General features: G+C 36.8%; 1 protein-coding gene across 1 annotated transcript; it reads left to right on the top strand.

Annotated features, from left to right (window-relative positions):
• Positions 1–1,001: 1,001 nt before the first annotated feature.
• On the top strand, positions 1,002–12,509 carry NEK3 (NIMA-related kinase 3; the record flags this gene model as incomplete). Its single annotated transcript, XM_010136096.1, has 15 exons — positions 1,002–1,121; positions 1,724–1,817; positions 2,039–2,136; positions 3,151–3,234; positions 3,887–3,954; positions 4,074–4,160; positions 5,246–5,300; positions 7,200–7,400; positions 7,737–7,806; positions 8,393–8,439; positions 9,354–9,453; positions 9,826–9,972; positions 11,024–11,158; positions 11,777–11,903; positions 12,464–12,509. Coding segments are annotated over exons 1-15 (1,476 nt in total), but the record flags the coding sequence as incomplete, so codon positions are not given.
• Positions 12,510–13,457: the final 948 nt, after the last annotated feature.

Below are 13,457 nucleotides of genomic sequence, written 5' to 3'. Positions count from 1 at the left end.
CCCTGAAAAACACCATCCTTAGTCATCAGTTCTGTGCTTTCAGAGTTTTCAAGTAGATTAATAGGCGTTTTTATTTTTAAGCCTTTTGAGTAAATTGGCATTTTATCCTTTCAGAAACAAACCTTGAGATGCCTTCTAAAAACAACGCATTGGCCCATTAAAACATCATGTGATGTTTGAATCGTGGATAACTACCAGTGGTTTGAAGAACGCACGCAGCCTGTAAATCCAGTGACAGGATGGTTCAAAGCTGCGTGGGCCAAAGTTCAGACTTGTCATTAGGAAGCGTTTCTTTACCAAGAGGGTGGTCCAGCACTGGAACAGGCTTCCTAGAGAGGTGGTCAGTGCCCCCTGCCTGGAGATGTATAAAAGGTATTTGGGCAATGCCTGTCATAACAGGCTTTAACTTTTGATCAGCCCCGAAGTGGTCAGGCATTGGACTAGATGATTGTTGTAGCTCCTTTCTAACTGCAACTATTCTGTTCTAGTCTATATCTGCCAGTAGTTGAAGTCTTTGTGCATGAAAACCCATCGGTTTTCCCAGTTTGATCCTGCTCACGCTGTTTTAGGTGAGAATTGTCACTGGATGCTTGAAGCCTATTGTTTATATTATTGTGCCTGTGAGTTTTGTTTATGAAGCCACTTCCAGAAGTGCAGGTAAAGAATATACAATAAGAATAAGCTAAGTTCTAGGTCTGTAATCTATATTTTCAAAGAGTTTTAGCATTCAAAACTAAATAATGCAGAGATACACTGTATGATACTTTGAGGTGAACTTCCTGCAACATCATGATAACCGGTCAGAATTGTATTTATTGTGATGCAGAACAGTTGTATATATACCCACATTTACCACCCATTCTCGTTATTTTGCAAGGTTTTTTCTTCCTCAGGCAAATTATATTAGCAGCAAATTTTAAAAAATGAATCAAGGTCATGACAAAATTGAGAAGATCATCTTGTAAAAGAGAGCTTTTGGGGTGTTGGACCTAGGCTTATAAAGAATGGAAGAATACAAAGTGTTGAAAGTACTAGGAGAGGGATCCTTTGGCAGAGCACTCCTAGTTCATCATAGAATCAGTGACCAGAAGTACACAATGAAGGAAATAAGACTTCCTATGGTAAGCATGACATGTACATCACCCACCACTTAAATAAAAATTTAAAAAAATCATAATTCTGGATGTATTTTTGAAACGCTGGACACTTTTGCTGAGAGTTTTGTGTATTAGATATCAGCAATACCTAATGAGGAAATGAGCCTCGTGTTATTGCTGGTGATGGTATTCAGGTTACTTTCTCTGCATTTAGCTAACCAAAAAATCACAATATGGGAGGCACTGGTCTTACCAAGGCTGAAGATCAGATAGTACCTGTGCACTTGGCTTTATACTGGGTTCGTGTAGTGTAGACTGTGAGCTGTTCCACAGTCATTGTGTGCTGCTTTGTTACATAGTTCGGTGTTGTTAAAATAGTAAAAAGTCATTAACTGAAGTAGGAAAATAGCCTCTCAAATTAAAAAAACCCAAAACCAACCACTCAAAAAGCAAAGAAGTCTTCAACTAGCAATAAATGGTAGATTAAAAAATGATGGGCTCTTGAGGTTTCTAAGTGACTTTTTAAAATAACTGAAGAACAAGTCTTAAAAATATTTTCCTTTTGGAAAGTGCGTATATGAATAACTATTAGTGTGACATTTATATAAGTGTACTTACATTTTCAGTCTTCATCTGATGTAGAGAACTCTAGGAAGGAAGCAGTTCTTTTGGCTAAAATGAAACACCCAAACATCGTTGCCTATAAAGAATCGTTTGAAGGTAAATATAAAAACTTAGAATGTCTTTGTTTTGTTTACAATTGCATACTCCAGGGGGAACAAGATTATTTTTTTGTTTTTGTTTATAGTACAAGTTATAAACAAAATAGGTGTTTATTATGATACATAATACATAGAATGTAGGTGAAGCTTTATTGTAATGATAATATACTTAGCCTGCTAATGAAATTACTAATTACTCCTAAATTACCTAAAATTTAGCTGACGGACATCTGTATATAGTGATGGAATATTGTGATGATGGAGATCTAATGCAAAAGATTAAACACCAAAGAGGAAAGTTGTTCCCTGAAGATACGGTAAGAAAAGACATTGTTTTGAACAAAGGACCTAGAAATTCTTTTTCTTGGAAACTGAAGCACCCTACACCACATAAACCAAATTATAGATATGCCAACACCTTAAAATACATTAAATGAAACAGTCGCTTATAGATAGACTAGAAGCATTATTTCTTTCATAATTTTCATTAGACCAAGATGACAATTGGACTGAAAGTAGTAAGAAAGAAATTGCTGTCTGCATCTGAGAAATGTGGAGGCTGAAAAATACAGTCAGGTTTGCGTGCATAAATTTATGCAATTAAGTAAAAATTTAACACAAATTTAAGCCTTCAGAACTTAAAGCATAATAAGAGGTACTTACTACAAAGGAAGTTGGATAAATCTGGTTGGATAAATGAAGCTAGCCAGGAAACTCACTGCCTGCCTATTATGTAGCAGTTAATTGTTCAAGTCATTCTGCAAATTAACTTTTGTCACAGGGCTATGAAATTACTTAGGAGGAGGTCCAAAGTGACATGGTAATGATTGCAAAATGACTTCCTGCGCAGTTAGAAGTTTGATCTTGGTTAAAATTAAAAGACCAGAAGCCTTACCTAATCTAATATTAAGATTGGCCAGCTATCTTGCAAGAACTTTATTTTGTACTTTTAAAAAGAACACATTTCCTTTTAGAAACAGTTATCTCAGTGTGGGTTTTTTTTGGTTGTTTTTTTTAATTTGCTATGAAATTGTAATTGGCATGCTTTAAAATGCCGTGTAGTGACTCCCTAGCTTAATTAGTGTTATGTATTATTATGGTTTTGTAGGTACAGGTAGCAAATATTCCTTCTGCTGTGTTAAAATATGCTTTAAGAATTTTCAGTCTTCCATACTGACTGGAGGCCATTGTGCTCGAATTACTTTTAACTCAGATATTCTGAATGTGGGTTGTGGGCTTTTTTTTTTTTTCTTAATGTTTTTTTTGTCTGTTAGTAAAGTATTCATTATATACAGCACTGAGCTGTTATGACTCTTAGTTACTCTTTTCAGATCCTTCACTGGTTTGTGCAGATGTGCCTGGGTGTGAAGCACGTTCACGATAAACGAGTGTTGCACAGGGATATCAAATCCAAGGTGAACAGAGCAAGTTCTGTTGCCATTAATAAACTCTCTTCTGCATGCAAAAGTTCAACTCACCCTTTCATAATTTCCTGCTACTGCTACATGCTTAGTTTTTCATTTAGGCTTAAGAATATTAAGGAAATGAAATTGTTGAGTGTGTGAGATGATGTAATTTTGTGGGTGTAAACATCATCTAAGTGTAGCTATACCCTTCATATCCACACTGCTGATAGCGCCCATTGCTTGTGACAGACTGCGTGTAATTTAAAACAGTAACATAACTATGAAGCATGTATGGAGTGCACCATTTGTAAATATGTTTCCTCTCAATTTTTTCTTTTTTACTTTTTCCTAGCAGGATGATAGAAATTCAGAAGTGTAGCCCTAATAGTTTTGAGTACAGCAGAGAGAGTAAAGCGTTTCTAACCTCTGATTCTTCCTCTGCTACTGATGCTAGGGCTTTAGGCCCTGTAACCTTTCTATCTTCCTTGAAACACAACATAGTTCTTAACTTTTTTTTGGTAGAAATATTAGAAGTGAGTAAAAGGAAATATACAGATAAAAAATCAGAAGTGATTGTCACTGTTTTCTATATGTACAAACCACAGAAATGTTTCCTAGAAGAAATGTAAGTTTCTAAATTTGTCCTTCTCTTGAAATGCAGAACATCTTCCTCACTCAAACTGGAAAAGTCAAATTGGGAGATTTTGGATCTGCTTGCCTTCTTGCACAGTATGTAGATATCTCCACTGATCTCAGTGGTGTACAGTTTTATTTTACCATTGATAAATAGTACACATCTCTTAGATAATTAATTTTCATCTGATGTTTCTTCTTCATTGTTTCAATAGTCCAGCATCATATGCTTGCACATACGTGGGAACTCCTTATTATGTACCTCCAGAAATTTGGGAAAGCATGCCGTACAACAACAAGAGGTATTCGTGTTCTCAGTGGTCACAAATAATGCCTGACTGATGTACATCTTTTTATTGTCTCAGTCTGTCTTTGCGGCTTATCCACATGTAGTTTGGAGAAGTCACTGAGCTGAGGAATATTTAGAAAAAGGTAATTACAGGGGTTTTTAAGATGGAAAGGCCTAAATTCCTCTTTACTTAGGTAACTGAGTATACAGTGTTATAGTCTTAAAAGTTTGAAAACTGATGTGTGTTTGGGAGAGTAAATGCATACCTACAAACATGCATATGTATGTATGCACTTACATATGTATGTGTTTGTTTCTTTTGGTTGGTTTTATTTTTTTGGATGCTCAAATTTTTTAAGCTCTTCTTGCTAGTCCTGATAATGAAGGGTTAAAGGCTACAGAACTGATGACTTAAACATACAAAGCCCGATTATTCTGGTCCTTATGCAAGAACTTCTGAGAGCATGTTGCTAGTATGGTGTTCACAGCTTCCTCCTAGACTCCAAAGTACTCAGTCACTTTATATCCCCTCCCCTAGATCTGTTCTGTGACCCTAGTAGTACCTGAACCCAGTGACTCGTTTTCCTCAGGAGGGAAAAAACCTTCTAGTGCTTAATTCTTTTCTGCTCTACTTCCAAGAAAGGCATCAGCTGCTTCTTGTGCAGGTGACAGTACTAACTGTGGGTGGAAGATGATGGTTTTTTTCTCAGTAGGAGAGCTCTTATTGGCAACACGAGAATTCCAGCTCTTAGAATTAGGATCGTGTGTCTGCCATCTGATGTTAAGGGCCATGGAATACAAAGGCTTTGATGTGTAGATGATAAATATTGTTGCAGCAAATTGCTTAGGACGTATCCTAGGAATAAAAAGCCAACTACAACTGTATCACAGTCATCCCATTTTACATCAGGATGGAATTAAATAAGCAAGATCATTTCCACTGGAGAGGTTAAACACAGTTGTATTGTCTTTATGGTTACTTACATTTATTTTTAGTTTATTCAGTTCTATTGTGTACACACAATGAATTTCACTTTTTCTAGACAGAATACTGGATTTCAATTTTTGACTCAAAATTTCTCATCTCTATACCTACAGTGATATATGGTCTCTGGGATGTATTCTATATGAGCTGTGCACTCTTAGACATCCGGTAAGTATCGCTTTTTTGCTATGAGAAAAGTTTTGGAATTCCTTAAAATGTAATTAGCAGTTAGCTGTAGTTTGGTGGATTCACAGCAAATTAATTATTTGACTACACATGTTTGTTGCTGCTTCTGAAAGAGGGAAATATTGCTTCACCCTTCCCACCCCTCCTCCACTACACACCTTCTCTTTTTTTCAGCAGCTCTTGGACCTATTGGACTCTTCTGTGAAACACTTAATTTTCTAAATTGTTAGAAAAAATTATTTTTTTTTCTTTCTTGGTTCATTTTCCTAAATATCAGCGAGCTGATCTGGGGCTTACTAAGGAGTCCAGCAGGTGCCAGCCTGGTTCCAGACATTTGCAGGGATGTTGCAACGAGCATTGCATTTTATAAGATCAGGATGATCACTCCAGATGGAGGCAGAGACACTCAAAATCTTTGCTAAACAGCATATATTCTATGCAAGTATAGCAAAATATAGAAAACGATAAGCAGTTTTGTACCTGGCATCAGTGATACACCTGTTTGCTTATTCTTCAAATTGAAGTCCAAGCATTATCCTCTCTTACTTCTGGGACACTGTCTTTTACAGTGTCAATGCTATGCTGCTTGTGTGTTAACTTCCTCTGGCTTCTATATACAGAGGTGTGGCTAACATGAGAGCCCTTATCAGGATCTGTTTGTTTTGCAAGCAATTTAGATCATCCTAAGTTAAGGTCATTTTGTCTTAGTTTTTTTATAAGCAGCAGTTTTGTTTCATTGAGCTAATACTATACCTTGAAATCCTATGTATCAGCAAAAGATTCTTTACACCTGCAATGGGTAGCAGTTCAAGAGTTTAAAAGTTCATACTGTACATGACTGAGCAATAAAGAAGTCTGTGCATAGGGCATCTGTGAGCCTAAGCAGGTCTGTGGCAACTCTTTGCAATGTCACAGCTCTTCAGTCAGAGCTCAGAGCTGGGACACCGAGGAGTGGAGTATCCTTCCCTTTTTAGCAACACTGAAATGTTTGTATCTGGTTTTATGTGATGGTCACATATGTTCCTGCATAATCTATCAGAGGTGATATAAAAGGATACTGTGTGCCTTGGATGCTTGGCACTCTGCAACCAAGCCAGCGGGCTGTACCATAAAAGAACTTTCTGGATGGAGATGGAAGTTCTCAGCCATTTTTGCTCAGGCTGTTGTCATCCATGGTTGTAGCTGTCCCTGCTGATATTGCAGTCACCCGATTATTTGCACTTGGAAGTAGTAATTACCGACTGGTTAAGAGTCAGTTGAGGAAAGTAACAACTTCAGAAATTTCATGCAGATTTGCAAGAGGGTATTTGTGCCTTGATAGACTACTTTTGATTATTTCTGTTTTTAAATCGAAGTCTGCATCTTTCGTAGCTTGCAGTTGCACTCTTGCAGTTTGATTCTGATCTCAAGCATATGAAAGACACTAAGATGATCCAAATTTTCTCAATGCTGTATTCCTACAGAAGTAAAATTTGAACAAGCCTTAATTTATAGGAGTAACTCTCACCTGGTTTCCAGTTGCACAGGTTATTGTTTACAGTGTCCATTATGATGTGGTTTTAGTCAAGCTTTTTATGCAAACTGTGACGTTTTCATTCTCAGTAAAATGTATTCTGTCACTGTTAACATAAATAAATGCCTATGTAATAGCCCTACAAAATGTAAATGAAAGTTCACTCAGGGTCTTTATTCCACACCTCTGAATTAGAGCTCTGAAACTGTCAAAACTGGGAGCCAATCAGTATGGTAATAGAGAGCCTACATAAATACATGCCATGCATTTTTGTATAATAAATGTTAAAGTTGCTTTTAAATTATGTCATCTTCTTCTTACCTTACACTTAAACTCCGTTCTCTAATGTTCATTTATTTTTAATGCAGTTTCAAGCCAATAGCTGGAAACATCTTATCCTTAAGATATGCAAAGGGTCCTACAATCCACTACCATCTCACTATTCCTATGAACTTCATTACTTAATAAAACAGATGTTTAAAAGAAATCCCAAGAATCGTCCATCAGCCAGTACTATTCTTGCAAGAAGTTGCTTAACCAAACTTATAAAAAATTGTTTGCCTTCTGAGGTATGGTATATTCTATGTCTCTAGATTTAGATGGTAGTAGGTACATTTTAGATACTAAATCAGTTTCTTTTGTAGTTTGTGTATAACAATATGAAATGTAGTGTTGTGTAGGTCCTACTCTAAAAGCCATAAATACAGTTGTAGCCTTTTCAGAAAATGATTTTTAAAAGAGTTTGGTTTGAAAATAAAAGTTGAATGGCTGATATGATGCTGCTAAAATTATATATTCTTAGCTGTGCTTTGGTATAGTAAGTTGATTTTTAACAAATAGCATATACAATAATTTAAGAAAGGTTAAAATGGCACAGTACTTGCATCTCTTCGTACACATTCCAGATGACAAATGAGTTTGAGCAGGTGTTAAAGGAAACCAAGAAACATGAAGGCAATGCAGCAAGACCAAAGGGTAAGTCAGTAACATTTTTCTTGAGGAATGACAAAATGACTGGGAAAATTTCAAATACATCTATAAAACATTAGTATTATATGTTCAAATCTACTTTTTTCAAAATTTAGTATTATTGAACTTGTGTGGAAAAATGGTCAAAGGGTGTAAATTATATTCCAGCGTGAGAAGTACAGTGCACAGCTACAACTCATACATTGTGAGTTTTAAGACTTGTGCTGAAATTAATCCTGTCAACTTTAAAATAAGCAAAGATTTTAGCTGTTGCATATATTTTAAATATGACAGTGCTTTCTTTTTCAGAATATGGTGAAGCAGTTTGTTTTCATTATTTAATTTTTAGAGAGAATGTTAGATTTTCTTCTTCTGCATAAATTTAGCTGCGTCAAAATTTGTACACATATGGAACTGAATAGTACAGGGACTCTCTGTTGAGAATGAGCCACGTTGACAGAATAGTGAAGAAGCATTCACAGAATTTTCGTTGCATGGTTTAGTGGTGTTGCTGTCATACCTCTAGAATACCACTTTACCACAAATGTTTGCTAAAGGTATTAACTCTTGAACCTGTTCCTTAATGTATCAGGTAATGTCATGGCTGGAGGAAGTTCAAATAATGAAAAAAAAAACAGGGTAAGTATTCAAATATAGTACTTGTAATTTAGTATGGTCTGCACTGCAGAAGAGATCGTGTGGAAAATTATTAGTATGCTAAACCAGAGATGAGCCTAACTAATCCAGCTGTCATCTGTGATTAAATTGCAGAGTTTTCCTGTGCACTTCTCACCACTGTAACTTTTTGATGCTTCCCACATTTCTTTTAGTTTCAAAGTGGATTTTCTTATAGCCCTGTCAGAAAAAAACAAAAGCAAAACCCAACTCCACCAAAAACCACCCCAAACCCACCCTCTCCTGTTTTTCTAAGTTTTGCGATACTGCAAAAATTTATGCATGTTTTGGCTTTAGGGACACGTATTGACCAAGCTACTGTGGAAACAGTGTAGTCTGAATGTAATTCTCATGACGTTTTAGGGCCCATGTGAGATTTCAGGTGAGGAGAATTAAGTTACAAGTGGCCAAGAAGTCACCTGTGGGTACATTATAGCACAGCCTGGCTCAGCCATATTGAGTATATTTTTCAAAACTTGTTGCCAGTGGGGCTTTTTTTTCTTTTAATAGACCTGTCCATCTGAGAAGCTTAATGTTTGGGTGCATCTTATTTTCCCTGGGAATATGACCCATTATATTTCTACTTTTCTTAAATGTGAAAAAACCCCAAACCCACAGATTGCATCAAGTAGCTATGTATGTGCTTAGCTTCAAAAACTGAGATTGTCTGTCAAAAAAGGGTGTGCAGTGTGAAATGCAATGCATTAATAGATACAGGGCAATTGCAGTTGGCTTCATAGCGTCACTGGTTTAGTTTTCAGATCTTCAGGCCAGCCATTTAATAGCAAAACTAAAATAATTAATGCTGTGTTAGTATTACTCCTTTGTTTTTCTCGACAACAAGCATAATGATTAATATAGTCTTTATTCTTTTAAAGCAAAGCAAAGATGAAAGCAAGCATAGCCCGTTAGAAAGGAAAGATATTACTAGGGATTTGAGTGAAAGCACAAAGGAACAAGAGAAGTCTGATGAAGAGGGTAAGTTCTACAGTTTTACATGCATTTCATTCTGTGGAGTCATATCTAAATGTCAGTGATCCAGCCGTTTAAACAAGTAGAACATACAAGTCTGCACCTATAGAAAACCATGCCACTGTCTGGTACTTCCACAATTATATTGAGTCTTACTGCTCATCTGAGATTTAAAAAAAAAATAAGAAATTAAAATCGTGGCCGAAGTATTAACAAATGACTGTTTGAAAACATTTGGTATAGACTAAACGTATGGGGAGTCCTTACCAAGTTCAGCATTGCACCCACAAATCAAACATCACTGTTAGTGAAGCACGGTATCTTAGAACTGGTTTTCACAAACATGGTTATCATCTCTATTTCTTGTTGCAATAACAGCAGAAACTTCTGAGGTCCTCCCAGGAATTACTGATTTGTCACATCCCCAGAGGAGGCAATGGGAAAAGAGGGAAGCCAATACTGTAGTGGATATCCTGGAAAATGCGTCCTTGCTTTCTTCCAGTTTTACATCTGAAGAGGCTAAAAGTAAGATCTAATTAAATGTGGTTTTAATTCAGGTAATATCAGTGGCTCTTCACAGATTTTAAAAGCAAAAACTTTACAGGGCATATTTAAAATGATGTAAAAAATATTTTAAAATATTTTATCAATGAACACTCAGAAAGTCCACTATGATGAAGGGAGTTTCTTAGTGGTCTTGTGTGACAGGAGGATTGCAAAGGGTCATGAAAGCCACAGGTAACATGAGCAACCCTAAAATTACTATCTTCACTAAGAAATTAATCCTACCAGCCCTCCTCTTAATATGCCATTTGTTGGGTTAACACTGAGGAGTTAATTTGATGCAGAACACAGCTGCCTAGCTTTCAAGTACAGCATACTCTTGGGAGCATATAACATCCTAACCTCTACTGATGTTGTCGTTTAACATACAGATAGATAACGAAAACCATTAACGATGTGAGGGAGAAATCTTCTTCCACATCAACAGCTTTTTATTAGAACACTTAACATGGGATTTCTTCTGTAAAATGTTTCAATTTTAAAATGCCCCACACTGTATGCGATTGTTATAATTATTTCATGTGGTTATGGATTTGTATTCTAAGTAAATGTGAATAGATGCTATTGAAATAAATAATCAAGGTATGAGTAGTGAGAAAATTCCCAAGCTGTGGTAGGAACGCCACCTGATAATTATATGGAGTGCAAGAGAAGAGGACTGAAGAATGCATGTATTTAGGTGTTCTGTGTTAAATGCACAAAAGCGGTGACAGGCTCCATTTTGTGAGATTTACAGAGCCACCAAATAAGCTTGCAGAGAGTCTGACTCCTCACACTCTTCTGCCAGTTTTTCCTGGCTCCCTGATAGCAGAACGCTCCCCTGTGGCCTTCTACAGTTTTCTTTCCTCTTAATGCTGATAGTGTCAACCTCAGCGTGTTGAGAGGTCAGCAGTGCTACAGATGGAAACATCTAGACTCTTTCCTTTCTGCATTTCTCTCTTGAATGTGACCTTTGTAATCCACACTGCTAATGCAATTTTGTCTTAGTATTTACTAGTGATTTTATACCTAGGTGGCTGCATCATAAACTTCAGTGAAAACAAGCCACGAAAGCAGTGGAACAAGGAAACTCCTCAGACCCTGATGAACATTCTCAGTAATGCAGATGTCAGCTTAGCATTTAAAACATACACAATTTATAAACCAGGTAAATCCCCAGTTTGTGAGCAACACAAAGACTTTTGGGTTTTTTTAAACACATAGCCCCTGTGTATAGGGATTGTGCACTTGATAGCACAGCAGGCTGCTTAGTTTCTTTTAAAGTTTACCAAATGAAAGGTTGCCTTACTAGAAGCCAGGTTTAGAACTCATAAGTGATTTTACGACTCCACTACATCTCTTAGGACAGAGTTTCACTTGCAGCTCAATAGCTGAGTACGGTTGTGACAAAAATGTAGTCAGTGACTGCGGAGTTGTGCAGCCTGGTGCACGCATCAGGGAGGTGCAATAAATAGGCTGTAGCCCCATCAGGTAAATCGACCTTCACTAAGTCAGTAGTGCCCTGTTTCAAAGACATGATGGTAAGGTGATGCAGCTGAAGATAACTGCACCCTCTAGATATGCACCGCCACAGTCATAAATACTTGTTCTGCACTTCCGTTGCCTTATTAGTTTATCTCCCCACTTCAGAAAGTTAACAGCTTGTGCTGGAATCTGCTAAGAACTGGAGACACATTAGAAAGGCTATATTGTATTTGTATTCTTACCGATTTTATTTTTTAAATTAAAGGATTTTGCTGACATTTTTGTTTTTCTACCTTCCAAGCTTCTGAAAATGTACTGAGAGGTCCACTTTCCGATGAAACTGAAGCATCTGATGAAGTAGATGGTGAACAGGAGGCTATTGTCATAGACTGGGAGAGACTTGAGCCTAGATCTGATGAAGATGACACGTATGTCCATTCTCCGTACCCTTTCATGCATAGTGCGATTAAATCACTTCGTACCTACTGATTGAGACATATTTATAGAGACATTTTAACTTCTATGTCCTAGTTATGTTAGTGATCCCCTTCTGTTTTTTAAAAGCAGAATGTACATCAACACATTCCCAACAGAAATACTGTAATTTACAGATGTGTGTATGTTTAGGGGAGGGAGTGTGGTTCTTGGATTCTCAGAATCTCTGTTCATGCCATTGTTTATTTTTGTGGCACTTGGAGATGAACTACTTAGACATGTATTGCTGCAATTCAGCTGCAAGCTGTTCATATCAACACATTTGCAGTCTCTCAGTATCATTTGGTTTTGCTTTTGATAAAACTTATTTGAGTAAGTTCAAAACAAAACATCTATTGGTTCCTTAATCATAATGGTACAGCAAGTAAGTCCCCTGTGTTGATATTTTTAATGTAATTTCTTCTATGTGTAGGATAATTTTAGAGGAAAAAAAGCAAAGATTTATAAAGGTGTGTTTTGCTTCACAAAATAACATTTTGGAATCTGTTTCTAGGGACTTCGAGGAAGATGACCCAGACTGGGTGTCAGAACTGAAAATGGTATTGAAACACTGACTGAAAACTTAAATTTACCTACAATAAGTGAAGTTAGACGTGTCAGTGGTTACAGTCCAAATCATTGTTGTTAATAGTTGTAGTTATTAATAAAATTCAGTCAAAATTTCTGAGTAGACATGTTTTCTGTATCACAAAACTGGGGGGGCAGGGGGAATGTATAACAGACTTTTTAAGCTACAGTTCTTGGAAATAACAAGTCTAGATATTAAATGTATTTGGAGTTGCTGATAACTTTGCAGAAATGTTCAGTCAAAATGAGCATTAGTGCTAACAGCATCCTTCAAATTGCCCCCTTGTCATATTTCACAGACATAGCGTAACACTATGAGAATGTGTAGTTTTTCTTCCTGACCACATACTGAAATAGTATGTAGTAGAAGTAACTGTCCTTTTCTGAAGGGCATATTATGGAGAATGTTTAGCTATGCTAAATATTTGAGGCTTTAGTTCATGCAGTTATTAATCCTCTGAAAACTCCTGAGGTTGAGCTTTTGCCTTAATTACTCCAACAAAAAGGTTTTTATATATGCCATTGCATGCATGAAATAAGGACGGATTTTCTGATTTTGGTAAGGAGACCCACTGCTGCTGCCAAAAGCATTATGGGCAATGTCATGTTTGGGCTCTGGACTGGTCACTGTCTACTAAATACTCAAGATTAGCATCGCAGGGGAGAGCAGCAACACTACCAGCAGAGTTCTCCTGGGGAAGATGTTCCAGACCGTGTCCACGAAATAAAAAATATTAAAGAATAATACGTAAGTGTCGCAGTTTGAAAAGGGGGGCTATTTCCCACAGAAAGGAATGCGACAGGATAGTGTGTGTGTCAGCTGTGAAAGCCAACCAAAGCACACACAGAAACTTCTGATGCTCGTTAACGTACTGATAAGACATTAATGAGCTCATTAGGGCTTCAGTCGGCTAAGGAAA

Source organism: Buceros rhinoceros, unplaced genomic scaffold, assembly GCF_000710305.1.
Source record: "Buceros rhinoceros silvestris isolate BGI_N320 unplaced genomic scaffold, ASM71030v1 scaffold34485, whole genome shotgun sequence".
NCBI classification, from domain to species: domain Eukaryota; kingdom Metazoa; phylum Chordata; class Aves; order Bucerotiformes; family Bucerotidae; genus Buceros; species Buceros rhinoceros.
This window is presented reverse-complemented; position numbering and strand designations above follow the sequence as displayed.